Consider the following 17,610-nt stretch of genomic DNA (forward strand, 5'->3'; position numbering starts at 1 on the left):
AGGAAAGGATGAGCGGTGCAAAATGCCAAGTTTCTTGTTAGATGGCATGTCTGCGGAGTAATCAGAAATCAGCGCCTGACTGCTCATAACACACACGCAACTATTAGGCCAAACACCTTGAAAGAGGACGCATTATGCCGCTTTTAACAAGACGTAAAAATAGTCTTTGATGTCCCTAGTGTGTGTGAAGTTTCAGCTCAAAATATCACTCAAATATTTTCTAGAACTTGTTGAAACTGCCCCTTTTAGGCTTTGATCCTAATTGTGCTGTCGCTTTAAATTCAAATGAGATTATGCTCTTTTTAAAACAGGGCGGAGCTACAAATGCTTATGTCAGCACAGTGGCAGAAGTAAAACGGTACTAGTGTTATCAGTGTGCATCAGGTGTGCTTCAGTGTTAGTGTGTGCTTCATGCTTCTGTCAGTCTATAAAGACTCCCGTCGCTGTTTATTTATGCTTCATCTAAAACTCCACATCTATAATCCTCTTAGTTTATGCTGACATCCTCTTCAGCAGCTCAAACACTCTAATGGCTAATGGACAGACGGCTGCTAACTCTGGGCTGCTGTTTATGCTAATGAGGGAGGGACGCTCAGTAGTGGGCGGGGCTTTCCCCCTCTGATGACACGTACAGAGGGAGAATGTCAATCAAAGTGTTTCTGCAGGCTGTTTTTATCAAGTGTGATTATAAAATAGGGCTGCACAATATATCGATATTGCAAAGTTTGCGTCCACGATAGCCACATCGTAAGATATGCAATGTTGAGTTGAGATTATAGCTGACCAGAAATGGTCAAAACCAATGAGATGTGTGGAAACACTGCAGAATTGAACCACAATAGAGTGAAAGTTTCTCATCTGTGTGTATTTTTAAGGTCTGTCACTATGTGAGCATTTTAAGAGAGTTTAAAGCATTTTAATAGCACATAAATAAGTTTATAAAGATTATTTTTATTCAATAATTTATGATTAAGTCTATGCATTGTTATTTTACATTTGATTATTCAATTTCTGTAATCAATAGTGATGTAATGGATCACAAATCTGACGGTTCAGATAACACAATGGGTTTTTTTAAATCACGGATCGGACCATTTTATGAATCAGACAAAAAGGAGAGGAGACAAATGTTATTAGCTTTCCATTTATTACAAAAACAGTACTCTGAGAAACGTTTGGTTTTAACAAACAGAACTGAGAACCTGTCATTTTATTAAAAATAAAATGAGGAAATAATCAGCCGAATAAAAATAAGCAGAAAAATATTCAGTACGGTCTCATTTTCAATAAATAATTGAGTTATTCACAGATAAAGTTTGTCATGATCATTTTTGAAGAATTATTCAGTGGCATATTTTTGATGACTGGTTGTTGCCCCCTATTGGTTATATAATGTAACTGCTGCCTACAACTTTCACTTTTAAGTGTGAAGTTAAATGCATATGACGGTGATTTTAATCTTTACCATAAATATCAGTGGTTTTATCTGAACTATAAACTGTTCTCCCAGTACTTCTGTGTTATTTGACTGTTTGTAACTTTGCTTGTAAATGTTTTCATACATGTGACCTGAATGACGTGAGAGGTGATCTTTCTGTGATCTCTACAAATTTAGGATTAATCTACCAGTAAAAAAATACTATTAATTCTCGGGTCACGTGTGTTTCGAACCGTGGGTTGTGATCCACACAAATCACAGATCAACCGTGATCTGTTACACTCCTAGTAACCAAATACTGTTAGAAAACAATGAAGCCCTGTTTATTTCACTTTAATATTTGTTTATTCATGACTAGTTTGTTTATTAAATGCATATAATAAATGACATGAAAATATATTTCACGCCCCTACAAAATCACCCAAATCAATATAAATGAATGACTACTTATGGCATTTATAACGCAACATATCACAGAGAGAAAAAAAAAAACATTGCACTGTCAAATTTACCCATTATATTATGGTTATATTCACACACTATCGCCACACAACTGTGTTTAAACCCCTAATTCTGTAATCACCTTTAAGGCATTTCAGGCTTTTAAACAGGATCTGCACTTTGTTTTTTGTCTTGTTTCTTGTCTAAATATCAACACATCAGACAAGCAAAAAGCATGGTTTTGTTTTCAGAAATATATCATCAAAATTAAGTGAGTTTCTCCTTAAATCAAGCAAAATAATCTGCCAGTGTGGTTAGTAAAATAATTATATTTCAATCTGTACATTTTTTAATTCTACTTACCCCATTGGGAGATCATTTCCCTTGTTTTACGAAGAAACTCACTTAATTTTGAAGATATATTTCTAAAAACAAAACAATATCTTTGCTTGTCAAGAAAATGCTCCTTGATTTAAGAATGAATAAATATTCAGATTAGAAATAAGATCAAAACTCTAAGTAAGGAAAGCGTTATTTTCAGTGTGATGCTGTGGTTTGTTGCAGCTGCAGGTCAGTGGAGTGTATGAGAAGCAGGACCAATGGTGTCCACTGACTCTGACCTTTGACCCCGCTGTGATTAGGCTCCTTCAAAACATATACGCTGCTGATTGTGGTCAACTCTCATTCACAGAGAGAACTCCTGCAGATAACAGACCTGATGCTCTTTGAACTTCTGCTGCACAGAACAGAGTTCAAACACACACACACACACACACACACACACACACGCACACACGCACGCACTCACAGCTGCCTCAGGTAGGACTAATCGCATATGTTTTATTTATATATAAACACATTTATAACATCTGAAACAGTTCATTTTGAGGGTGTTGACAAATGGACAACAGTAAACAAACTCAGAATGTTTAGAAATATCTGAGTGTCTGTGATAAAAACTGTATTTTATTTCATTACAAAGTGGAAGTCAAGGTATCAAAGTATGAAAAATATTAATATATCAATTAATTTTATTTTAAAAAGAACAATTTAATTTGTATTTAATAATAATATTATTATTATTATTATTATTATTATTATTATTATTATTAATAATAATAATAAAAACAACAACAACAACAACAATAATATATTCTAAATGTATCATCATATTTAATATATGTTAGTAAAAACAGTAGTTGTTAATTTTTTGATCAAGTGCATTGACCAAAAACATTTTATAAATATTCAAATGAAACTGTCTAAGATTAATAAATGCAGTACTAGTATTGATGATTTTGGTTTAACTATAACACTTATAATGTCAACAAACACTTAATAATGTTAACAAATTGAATAGATAAAATGTTTGGCAATGTATGAAATTGGTTAAATGATCAGATTGTTTTGTAAAACAATGTATAATTTGTATTATGAAACTCATGAAACAATTATTAATTATTATTATTATTATTCATATATAAATTTAAATAGTATGTGATATTAATTATTATTATTATTATTATTATTATTATTATTATTATTATTATTATTAACTGCTTGGCTATCTGACTTACCACATTTAGTGATTTGTTTAGTAAAACAATAATAATAATAATTATTATTATATCAATTTAAATATTATGTAAAATAAATTATTATTCAAATTAATTACTTTGTTTTCTGAATTACCACATTTAGTGATTTTGTTGTAAAAGAATGTATAATATGCATTAATATGTATAACATGCAATATTATGAAACAATTATTATTATTATTACTACTATTATAATTATTTTATTATATTATATTTTTCTTATTATATATTTCTTCTTCTTATTATTATTATTATTATTATATCAATTTAAATATTATGTAAAATCAATTATTATTCAAATGAATTATTTTATTTTCTGAATTACCACATTTAGTGATTTTGTTGTAAAAGACAAATATAATATGCATTAATATGTATAACATGCAATATTATGAAACTCACAAAACTAATTATTATTATTATTATTATTACTATTATAATAATTATAATTTTTATTATTATTATTATTATATCAATAACAATAATTATGTAATATTAATTGTTATTATTAAAGTAAATTGCTTTATCTGAATTACCACATTTAGCTATTTTTAGTAAAGCAATGTATAGTATGCATTATGAAACTTACAAAATTTATTATTATTAATATTATATGAATTTATGTAATAACTATTATTATTTAAATTGCTTTGTTATCAGATTTACCACATTTAGTTCTGTTCTGCACATTTGTAATATTAAAATTAAGTAATAAAGACTGAAAATGACTGAAAATTATAAAAATATTAATAGAAATAAAATAATGATCAAACTAATTCTGACTTTGCATGCTTTTAATGTGGATAAAAAAAATCATCATATTCCAAAACAAAAAAAATACTGAATGAAGGTGAACGTCAATTAATAGTGAATTAGTTTATAATGATTAATCAATAAACACACCCTTTATGGGTAGTTAATGATTCTCTGAATTATCAGACAAACAGCATTGCATCAGACCAGAAACACTCGGTGAATGTCTGATTTATCAGCTTTGCTTTTTAAGTGAAATTGCTGCTTTTGTAGAGGTTTTAATGCATTCTGTGTGTTTTTTTAATGCATTATGTGTGTTGCTGTGTGATACTTACCTGATGTTTTTAGCTAATAATAATGTTTTTACTGCAGTTCAGCAAGTTAAAACCGTTTCTCCAGTCTGTTCACTGTAAACCACACAGATCATGACTGCTTCGTTATCACACAGACTGCTAATATTTGGTTTGCCAAAAAAAATCTGACATCAGCGTGACAGAAACAGGCATGTACCTGCATTAAATATTGCGTAATAGTGAATTGCACTTTTAAAGAGAGGATTCTGTTTAGAGGAGCGACACGCTGAAGTCCATTAATAAAAGCTGGAAGAGCAACAAACAGGGAAAACAAGTTAAGAACAGTTCAGTTAAGGTAAGAGCAGATCTATTTCTCAGCCATTTTGATTTGTAAAAAAAGGGTAAAGCACATGCTGTAAATTACGCCGTAATCCGTGGTTGTGCCAACAGAAACATATGCAGAAATCATTACATGCATCATGACATGTCGGTTAAAAGACATGAAATAACAGTCTGAATCAAAATTTATATCTGTTAGTGTGTATATCATATATATATATATATATATATATATATATATATATATATATATATATATATATATATATATATATATATATATATATATATATATATATATATATATATATATATATATATATATATATATACACACACATACATACATACATACATATACACACACACATACAGTTCACACACATTTATTTTGTAAATATGAACTTATTTTGGATGTGATTAATTGCACTAATGTACTGTATATATCAGAATCAGAAAGAGTTTATTGTCAGGTATGTTTACACATATTTTTTTTTTCGTGACAGACGTATCCACAGTATAACAGTGACAGGACAAAACAGATAATAAAGAAATTTCTAAAAAAAAAAAGAGCAATTAGAGAACACAAAACATACAAATTGACAAACGCATTACTATTTGCACAATACTGTATGTATATTATGTGCAAATTAAAATGTCAACAGAGTATGTTGTTGAATAAATAAGTGTATGTCTATAAAGTGTTGTTCCACAATATATAGTGACATGAAAATAATACAAATTAATAATAGAACCCAGATATTTTTGATTGTGAAATCAATTTCATCATGACACGACCTGTCAAATATTTACAATTATAATTCCTTTATTATTTTATATTTCAGATTAACAAACCTAATTAACTTAAATTAATATATGAAATTTGATACTAAATCAAGCAGTATTAACATATTCCACTAGAAAATTGTAGTCTGTCTAATATAATAATAATTTGTATATTATATTTAAAGATAAATAACCTAAAATTAAATGAAATAATTTATAAAATTTGGTACTAAATCAAGCAGTGTTGGTATATTCCACTGTAAAACTTGCCTTATTTCAAAATTACCCATAAAATTACTCGTGTATTTCATATTTAAGAAAAATAAAATTAAATAAAATTTATTAATTAAATTTGGTACTAAATCAAGCAGTATTGACATATTCCACAATTATAATTCATATATTATATTTAATATTAAAGATAAATGAACTAAAACTTAACTAAATTACTTTATTAAATTTTGTACTAAATCAAGCAGGATTAATATTTTCCACTAGAAAAAATTTATAAAAATAATTCATATATTATATTTAATATTAAAGATAAATAAACCAAAACAGAAATAAATTAATTTATCAAATGTGGTAATAAAACATGCAGTATTAGCATATTCCACTGTAAAATTTGCCTTTTATTTCAAAATGAACCATATTTCATTTCATCAATATACCCATGAATGTCATGTTTAAGAAAACATAAATTAAATCACATTAAATTAAAATTGCTACTAAATCGAATAATAGCAGTTTTTTACTTTGGAAACCCTAATTTGTCAAAAATTGAGGAGGACATTAAAACCCACAGTTCTCTCTCAACACAAGTGTCTGTTTCCTCCTACATTTCCATTCCCAGTGAGTGTTTTCAGTGTTCGTTTCTGTCCTGTTTACACACCGTTCCTCTGATTTGACAGAGAAGAGCCGGAGGAATCACTGACTCAGCAAACACACACCAGTGTGTGTGTGTGTATCTGACGCTCACATGCTTCCTCAGCTCAACAAACACACCATTAACAGACTCCAGCTTTGTTTATATTAGTTCACAGCTTCATTGTCTTGTACAGAATGAGTGCTAATGATGTGTGTCAACTGTGTTTTCCTTCTCAGATGTTAAGGAGGAACAATTGAGATTGTGTTACTGATAGACAGTCTCTTTCCATGAATCAATAGCTGTGTTTCCATTCAAAGATGCTAATTAGATTTATGCACAAAACTGGAATATTGCATAAAACATTAGTGAGTAAAGGAGTGTTTCCATCCAATGAGAAACTAAAGAGAATAAAATACTGACTTCCTGATAAACTTGCACAAATATTGCTCAGAGAAGTGTACTTTAGTGTGTTGGGATTTGCCACTGCGTATTTTTTCTTCTCTAATGGTTCATTTCCACTGAATGGTACAGTACGGGTCAGTTCGGGACACCTTTATCAGGCTTGCATTTCCACTGCTAAAAGGGTACCAATGGTACTCGTTTGGTGGGCATGGTGTATGACAAAGTTTCAGTCGACCTCATTCTCATTGGAGGACATGTCACAGTAAAGCTGTGAAGCACTTCTCACAAAACAGATGCTTCATATACATAAATACTTGTGCATAAATGTTCATTACTAACCTTTCTATGAACATGTTTTGATTATAACTGCAGATCAGTGAAATAGCCTACTGCAACGTCTGCAATTATATAAAATAAATATATAAATAAATAAATGCAACATATATGAACACATACAGCCCCTCAACAGTCTCCGATATGTTTCCAACTACAGTAAAACTACATATAGCAGACATTTAGTCCTTATTTAGGTTCAAAAACAACACTAAATATAGCCCACAGTCAGTGCAAACCTTACATCTGTATCTTTAATCTTCACCAGCACATGTAGCCTCTGTTAGAAAGTAATTCAGTCATTTCCGGGTTCATAATAGTCCAAAAGGTGATGATAATAGTTAAACATGGCAGTTTGTTCAGGTTTTAGGTTGCTGAAAGAATCATTTGCTCCTTTGTTTTTTCGTGCGGTCAGTCTCGCATTTGTCTACTTCTGAAAGGATCAGATGTCAGAAGCACTTCAATAATCACGCACACGTTATTATCATGAGCTCAAGAAGTTCGTTATTTCAAATATAGACGTGTGGCGAACTCATGCGAGAAAGCGCAACCCCTCGCGCTTTAGACGGCCTTGTAAAAAACTACGGGACACAGGGTAGATTCTGCTCTTCTTCTTGGCTTTGTGGCTGTTCATCAAGATGACAACAAGGTTTGTTTAAGCTCAGGTCGACCATGGCTTGTTATTATATGTCTTTATTATTATGGTGTACTGTCTCGGCTGTGTATTTAAAAATGGCACCTCTTTTGTTTTCATTCTCCTGGCTTGTTGCACGAGCAAGTGACGCATCTCTGTAAACCAAGTGTTCAGCTGTGCGTCTTGCTCCGTACCCTTTTGTTGTGCTGGGTACCCTTTGCAAAGGGTACCCTTTGCAAAGGGTACCCAAAAAGTGGTACCATATGGTTCAATTTTAGGTACCTTTTGATAGTGGAAACGGCCATAAAAGCGTACCGTACCGTACTGCCCACAACGGGCCATAATAAATGAGTTGCGCCTCAGAAGACGAAGACGAAAAGCAATGAACGAGGTGAATGCGGTGGCTTTTGGAGGCGTGAGAAGCTCTTTGGGAGTGCAGACAGATGCTTAAAACAATTCTGGAAGGAATAAGAGAAGAAGAATAATACTGAAGCACTGTGATGACGGACTGACGACTTTTACAATCAGCAAAACAACATTTCAGATCTTTTACAACATGCTGGAAACATGTGGTGCTATTAATGCGTCCCATCACACACATCTGATCACTACCTGTCAAAAACTTAATCACATCATGCAGACTGCTAAAGCGCATGCACAGATTTATTCACCGAATTTGTTTCATTGTAGTTTATGCACATTATTTCTCATCGTTCAAAATGATTATTCTTCTCAACTGTGATATTTCCATCAAGCATCTTTTTATGCAAGATTTCAAAATCTGCATTTAAATCGGTGGATGGAAACGACCAGCTGCGCTCTGAAACGTGTCTTATCTTGCAGTGAAAAGTATTCAGACCAGATATAAAGAGTCAAACGAGAATATGAAATGCTGTTGTTGGGTGGAAGATTTTAATGATTGTGTATTCAGAGGTTATAAATAGTAAACGTTCACATAGGACAGTCTTTTACATGCATATCTTCATGGCTTTAAACGTTTATTAGCAGCGTTTGCTAGGACAAAGATTACTATTACTCAGTCCTAAGGTCAGTGTTTTGATCAGGCCACTAAATAAAATAAAAATTATAAAAGTAAAAACATTCAAATAAATAGGTTAATAAATAATAATATTATAAAACAATAATATTTTATATAATCTTAATGTTTATTATAAAACAAATATATAAAATGAAAACTAAGTTTATTAAGTTAACTAAGTTTATTTAATTAGACATTTATTTTTCATAATAATACTTGTTTTATTATCTAATTTTTAATTTCTTTTAAAAGGAATCTAAATGTAACGCTGTACATATTATTTGTTTGTTTATTCTCTTTTTATAAACAAAGACCAATCTAAATGTAAAATTCATTTATTTTTTATGTGTGTAATTATCATACTAGTGAAAATACTGACTAAACAACCAGTTGTTTTGATTAAGCATTTCTAATTATTTATTTATTTTCACTTTTAGTAAACAAAATATATCTTAATGTTTATTATAAAAAATATTAAAATGCAAATATATGAAATGAAAACAGATTACAAACATAAGTTTCATTTTTTGTGATTAAATTATTACATTATTATATTATTATTATTATTATTATTATTATTATATTATATTATTAGTAGCACTACTTGCTGGTAAGGAAAAACCTGTTGAGCACTTAAGGTTACAGAATAATTAATAATTTTATTGAATTGCATAATTAAAACAACTATTCCTAAATGTCCCTATACCTTTCACCCTTAAAAAAAATCTGAAAACAGGCTCATTTACAGATTATGAGATATAAATTAAAATGTGTGTAATAAAACCTACTCTTATTAGTCATTTTATAAAAAGCATTTAACAGTGATGAACAAGAACATTCTTCAGTTATGCAATAAGTACAGTTTTAACCATAATAAAGCAGAAGGCAGGCTGGTGTTGATTCAGATCAGTTCAATGACTTAATCAGAGTCGTGTTAAAGTGTTTATGAGTAGCAACATATTTTAAACCTTCATACAGACCTAGCTTAAGTATCCAAACAGCTGTGTTTTTTTTTTATTTTAGAGATAACAGAAATTATATTATTAAGGAGAAAGTCTGAATATGCGAATATAAAACCAACTTTACCTCAATAAGCATTTGACATGGGACTACTGACAACATCACATGGGGGAAAAAGGACACAATGTACAGCACATTTTATGATCTACAAAAAAGGGGGGTATTAAATATACCTTATAATGGTTTCAAGAATGTTAAAAGTTTTCAAACAGCTGTTTACAGTAAATGCATGTCTATATGTTACGTTAACGTTAATTGAGTTTGTTCAGCCAATAGAGTCCAGCATAAACACAATATGAATTCCCTCCGGAAATTCGTACACAATTTCACCATCAAACACTCGTTAGTAAATCGACTATGACCGTCTAAAATGTTTTATATACATCACTGACAGCTTTAACTGTTGTATTTTGAGTTTTAGAGAAATTAACTAACCGTAATCAAAGTTCGACTGTTCCAAACTAATGTTACCAGAGCAGCTTCACAACAACAAACTACTAAAAATCTGAGAAACTGTAGAAATAATTAAAAATATTACTTACTTCAGTTGAAGAATCAGGAAAAAGCGACATATTCCTCAAATCGCTGATGAATTGGTTTGATTTTAACGATTAAAAACAGCTGTATTGCTCCAATGAAAACGGCGCCAATTCCATTATGACTGATGGACTCATGGGATTTGTAGTCTTTTACTAATCGCACCCGATAGCGCCTATGGTATTGTAGTTTCATATTATGATGTTTGAATCGTATTAGTCATTTTAATTCATTTATATGTTATAAAAGTGATCGTTATTGCCTTGAATGCGGTTATGTTAGGTCGCTGCGGTGTTTCCGTCTAAAATACTGTCAACATTGCATCAAATCGATCAGATTTTTTAAAATATTGATTATTTATTTGTATTAATATGACACTTTATACATTAACAGACTCTTCACATTACTGAAAAAGAAAACACCTCACTACTATCGCCATAGCAGATATGAATACATTATAAAATTTGTTTGTATCAGTTTAGATTTAAATTCATGTTTGTTTTAATTAAAAAAGTTCAATAACAAAATTATATAGATAGATAGATAGATATATAGATAGATAGATAGATAGATAGATAGATAGATAGATAGATAGATAGATAGATAGATAGATAGATAGATAGATAGATAGATAGATAGATAGATAGATATTTAAATGTATATATCAGATATTATACATAATATATAAAGTAAATTACATTATTTTATTAATATTTTGTTGAATTATATATTTGTATTAAATCAGATTTTACATTATTTTAATATTGTTTATATTTTATTAATATTATTCTATTATTTTGTTATTTTATTTCAATAATGTATCATCAATCTTATTGTTTATTATTAAAAATATTATGTTAAAAGTATTTTGTTATAACATTTAATTTCTTTGTATATTATTCGTCATTATATATTTATATCCTACATTTATTTTATTGTATTCTATATTTCATACCATATTAATCATTTTAATTCATTTATATATTATAAAAGTGATAAAAGTTATTGCCTTGAATGCGGTTTGGTTAGGTCACTGCGGTGTTCCCATCTAAAATACTGTCAACATTGCATCAAATCGATCAGATTTTTTAAAATATTGATTATTTATTTGTATTTATATGACACTTTATACATGAACAGACTGTTCACATTAATGAAAAAGAAAACACCTCACTACTATCCCCATAGCAGATATGAATACATTATTAATAAATAGTTTGTTTGATATTTAATTTTAGATTTAAATTAATGTTTTTTAATAAAAAAAATAGTTCAATAACAAAATTAGATAGATAGACAGACAGACAGACAGACAGACAGACAGACAGACAGACAGAGAGATAGATAGATATTTAAAGATATATATGAGATATACATATTATAAAAAGTAAATGACATTATTTTTTATATTTTGTTGAATTAAATAATTGTATTAAATCAGATTTTACACTATTTTATTAGTTTATATTTTTATTAATACAATTATTTTATTTTGTTATTTTATTTCACTAATATATTATCAATCCTATTGTTTATTATTATTATGTACCATTTAGAAATATATTTTGTTGTATTATTTAATTATATAATTAATGTATATTATTCATCATTATATATTTATATCCTACATTTATTTTATTATATTCTATATTTCATACCATCACATGAATCTGTACATGCTCGGTTTGCAGCAGGGTGTGGTGCTGCAGTAATTTACTGTATTTCTTTCCATGGATGATGTTGCCAAGTTGTATTTCAGCTCTTATCTGCAGAACTTTCAGTGGGGAAATCTCTCTTTGATTGGATGCTTTCCATCTCACATAACTTTCCCAAAACTTTAAGCCAAACATAAGCGTCTCTTTCAGCTGAGCTCCAGGTAGTATCAGCCAAGGTATTTGGCCGGTGTTTCAGTGTTTCTGAAAGCTGTATCTACAGTATGCTGGTACTGCAGAGCTCATCTGGAGCCGAGGTGTCTGTGAGGAGAAGCAGAAAACCCACACACAGACACACACGCACGCACACACACGCACACACACACACATACAGTACATACACACACAGACCTCAGTTAATCTCACACTAATGACCTGTGCACAAAACACACAAAAACACGAGCACACACACAAGCACACCCAGACAACACACAAGCACACACACGCACGCACACATACGCACACAAACACGCACAAACACACACACACAAACAATCATACATGCACACAAAGACACACATATAAACACACAGAAACACATACAAACACACACAGAAACAAACACACACAGACACAAACACACACACACACATACACACAAACACAGACATACACACGCAAACACACAACACAGACTCAAACGCACACACGAAAACACACAGACACATACAAAAAGACATACACACACAAACTCATGCACACAAAGACCACATATAAACACACACACACATAAAGACACACACACAGACAGAAACACACACAAACAAACACACACACACAAACACACATACGCACACACACCTACACACGCGAACACGCACACAAAGACACACATATAAACACACACAGACAGATGAACACACAAACAAACACACACACACACACCTACACACGCGAACACGCACACAAAGACACACATATAAACACACACAGACACAAACTCTTTCTTTCTCTCTCTCTCTCTCTCTCTCTCACACACACACACACACACTCACACACTCACACACAGGCCTCAGCTAAACTCACACTCATGACCTGTGCACAAAACACACACTTCCCATATCTGCAAAGGTCTTGTGATTGACTTTCCTCACTTCAGCATTTTCATGTGTGTGTTTCATTCATCCAGCCTGCAGTGAGCAGCTAACATGCTTCTGTTTTATTATTTACATATTTATAAGTTTGTTTACACATTAGTCTAAATGCATCACATTCACTTTGCACAATAACCAAGTTCATCATAACCTTCACCTTTTGTCCAAACACTGCAAAAGATGCGTGTTAATGAACAGATTCTTTATTTTCAGATTTATTTTCAGATTATTTCCTGTTGTGAACTGCATTATGGGATGTTGATCTCTGCTCTGTCCACTTTTAATGTTGGAAATTCAACTCTTCAGTTTAACAAAGTGACGTTTGTTGACTTTCATTTGTAGTTTGAGATAATATAATGTATAAGAAATAATAATATCTAGAGAAATAAGTCTGCAAAATAACAGAAAATGCACTGCCAGTTTATTACAAGTTATTACTGTTTTCGTGAATCCACTAGAGTCAGCTGTCAACCACGTTTTCAGATTTTACCACAGTCACCCTGTTTTATACGTGTTTATCCTTCTGTTTTTGTCTTACCTGCTTTCTGGAATCGTTCTTCGCCGGACTCGAACCTCATCGTCCTGGTCAATTCATTTCTGCATCTCAAATCCTCCGACGTACAAGGTGAAATACTGGACAAACTGGTAACAGTGGGAAAACTGTCCATACGGAGGTAAGCGGTCAGCTGGTATGCTTGAAAAGGAACGGTGTCATACCACCCCATAGCATTCATTTTAAAGACGAAATGCAGCCATACGTACTTCTGGCTACATAATTCGCGCTCTCCAGAAACATATATAGGGCTAGGTTTTCAGAATGAGCCTATGTTGCTAATTGAGAAAATTAAAGCAACGTTGGGTTAACCACCCAGCATTTATTTATATATTTATATATATCAGTGGTGGAAAGAGTACTGAAAAATCTTACTCAAGTAAAAGTACCTTTACTTGCCCAAAAAATGTGCGAGTAAAAGTATCTGTTGTAAATATTACTTAAAGTATGAGTAAAAAGTAGACCTTTCAAAAGTACTCAAGAGTAGTGAGTAGTGAGTATTACGCTGGGAAAGGCTGATGCATTTACATGTCATTTGTGCATGTGTGTGTGTGTAAACGTAACATTCTGTAGTGCACTTAGTTATTGTTTTAGGCTATTTCCATCATCATACTGTAAACATCCATCATCTTCTCATCAGTGGTGTTCAGTTTAAACAGTCTCTGGGTCATTGCGTGTACAGTATCTTCTTGGACACTTTTAATGCTTACAATCAGTTTGCTGCATGTCTTAGTTCTGGATGATGCTATTTACCTTCTATGTGTGATTTGATTGGACAGATCTTTCTAATCTCCACAGACAGGAAATAATAAAGTAGTGACTGCAGGTTGGAGGAAAACAGTGGAGTAAAAGTACAGATACAGCACTAAAAATGCACTCAAGGGAAAGTAAAAGTACACATTTATAAAACTACTTGGTGAATTTCAATTCCTGAGCAAAAAAACTACTCAATTACAGTCATTTGAGTATTTGTAATTTGTTACTTTACAAAACTGATAATAAATATATATATATATATATATATATATATATATATATATATATATATATATATATATATATATATAAATTGATTAGTTATTAAAAATGTTTATTAATAACACATTATTAATATGTAAACATTAATACAATAATAAAAATGTTCCTGGACAAATATACAAAAATAAATAACATAACATACACAAATAAAACTTTGTAAAATAAAAATATTGTTTTCTTAAATTACTATTAGTCAGAATTTCAATTGTGATTGAAAATCGTAAGAGCCATGAAATCAACATTTGGTGTCATATTCAGTCACAACTAATAAAAACACTTGTTATTCTGAGCAATTGTCATTTTCTTAAAATCAAAACAAAAGGTTATAAAAGACAAACAAATTCTGTGAACTTTATATTGCAAAATAAATCAAGAAAGGTTCTTTTTTATATTAACATTTTAAACAAACTTATACCAAATAAACACAGTAAATCCAAGTGTTCTCTTAATATAATTGCTATAATATATTAATATTGCTTCTATATTAATTTTGGTTTAATTTTACTCCATTGAGCTCTCCCAGTGGGTTTCAGTGGTTGTTTTGCAGCAGTGTTTCAGTTGTGTTTTTCTGGGTGTTGCTGGTGCAAAAGATAAGCAGCATATCATTTCAAAAAGCCTGCAGTCCCCCAATGCATATGCATGAGGGGGCGGAGTCAGATAAAATACTGGGGCGGGGTCACTCATGCAGTAACTCCAGTAAGTTTCCTGCAGCTGTATAAAACACAAATAGTGTGAAAATACATGCGTGCTGCTGTCCATGAGCCTCAGTAAGTATTTCACTTCACTTTTTTAATTATTCAGTGTGATTGTGAAACTCTGGTTAGTTTTGGAGTGTTGTTGTATTGTTGAAGTAGGGTACAATGTGTATTTTATTCTGTATTTGCATAAATATGTTTTTCTTTATGCTACCTGAATTATGATGCTTGCACTTTACCTGTTAAGATTTAGTCCCACAATCAAAACAACTGCAGTTTATATTTACATTGATTTAATGACTTGGAAACATTGTTTTCTTTGTCTTTCTTATGTAAGAATGCATTTATTAAATATGTATTTATGTATTTAATGTAGCTATACATGTTTACTGTGTTAAACCTATTGTCATATTTCCTCTACAAGTGAAAAGCAAGAAAACTTTAAGCATGAAGTAAATTAAGACTTCAAATTTGATTGAAATGAATAAAATAAATTGAAAGTTAAATCTTTATTCCACTCTTTAAAAATGTATAAATATGTATTTTATAATATATATTACTGTATTTTTAAAATATGTAATCGTAACTATGATTTCTGTATTTCTGATATATATTCTTACACTCTTAAATAATGCTGGGTTACTGTAATCTAAAGTTGGGTGAAAAACAGACAAATCTAATCTTGGGTTTAAAAGTGTCAAATAAAATTCATTACAAATTATAACCAAATATTGGGTCAAATATGGACAAATCCAACCGCTGTGTTAAAAAGTGTCATTTAAATTTAATTGAAAACATGAACCCAACGTTGGGTCAACAATGAACAAACCCAACCATTGTGTTAAAAAGTGTAATTTAAATTTAAGTGAAAATAATGACCCAACATTGGCACAAAAATTAACAAACATAATCATTGGGCCTTAAAGTGTTATTTAAATTTCATTAAAAACAGTAACCCAACCATGGGTCAAAAATAGACAAACCCATACTTTAGGTTAAAAAGTGTTATTTAAATAAAATTTAAAACATTAATCCAACAATGAATGGGTAAAAATGGGCAAACCCAACTAATGGGTTAAAAAGTGTTATTTGAATTAAATTTAAAACAGTAATCCAACAATGGGTCAAAAATGGACAAACACAACCATTGGGTTAAAATGTGTTATTTAAATTAAATTTAAAACAGTAATCCAACAATGGGTCAAAAATGGACAAACCCAACCATTGGGTTAAAAAATGTTATCTAAATTAAATGTAAAACATTAATCCAGCAATAGGTCAAAAATGGACAAACCCAACCTTTGGGTTGAAGCGTTATTTAAATGAATTTTAAAACATTAATCCAACAATGGGTCAAAAATGGACAAACCCAACCATTGGGTTAAAAAGTGTTATTTAAATTAAATGTAAAACATTAATCCAGCAATAGGTCAAAAATGGACAAACCCAACCTTTGGGTTAAAGCGTTATTTAAATGAATTTTAAAACATTAATCCAACAATGGGTCAAAAATGGACAAACCCAAACATCGGATAAAAAAGTGGAAATTCAATTAAAAATAATAACCCAACATTGGTGCAAAAATGGACAAACCAGCCATTGGGTAAAAAAAGTCTCATTTAAATTTCATTTATTATATTAACCCAGTGTTGTGTCAAAGTCGGACAAACCCAACCTTTGGGTTAAAAGTGTTATTTAAATTAAATTGAAAACAATCAAAAATGAACAAACTCAAACATTGGGTAAAAAAGTCTCATTTAAATTTAATTTTAACCCAGTGTTGGGTCAAATATGGGTAAACCCAACTTTGAGATTATATTTTGAAATGCTATTTAACACAAACATATTAAAATAAGATGTTTTAGAGTAAATAATCTGATGTTTGCCATAAAGGGATTTATTTTTCACTAAACTCTTCCCTTTTCTTGACAGTGTTTGTGATCTCTGTTTCCTGCAGGTGTCTGAAGAGTAAAAACCAGCGTGTGTGTTGTGTTTTTGGCAGACATGGACCCTCAGGTGCCCAAAGACAAGTGAGTA

General features: G+C 30.6%; 1 protein-coding gene across 2 annotated transcripts in view; it reads left to right on the forward strand.

The window, feature by feature from the left end:
• The first annotated feature begins 4,524 nt into the window (after positions 1-4,524).
• The window catches only part of slc29a1b (solute carrier family 29 member 1b), a 42,122-nt gene continuing 29,036 nt past the window's right edge, over positions 4,525-17,610 (forward strand). The window contains exons 1-2 of one of the 2 annotated variants that reach the window (XM_056467870.1): positions 4,525-4,878; positions 17,531-17,603. In XM_056467870.1, coding sequence (XP_056323845.1) covers positions 17,578-17,603 — 26 coding nt within the window. In that variant the 5' untranslated portion in view covers positions 4,525-4,878; positions 17,531-17,577. Of the gene's footprint in view, positions 4,879-15,382; positions 15,646-17,530; positions 17,604-17,610 lie in introns of those variants that run through there. The other variant, XM_056467872.1, reaches the window with a different exon arrangement.

The sequence above is a fragment of the Danio aesculapii genome, chromosome 11 (genome assembly GCF_903798145.1).
Source record: "Danio aesculapii chromosome 11, fDanAes4.1, whole genome shotgun sequence".
Classification (NCBI taxonomy): Eukaryota; Metazoa; Chordata; class Actinopteri; order Cypriniformes; family Danionidae; genus Danio; species Danio aesculapii.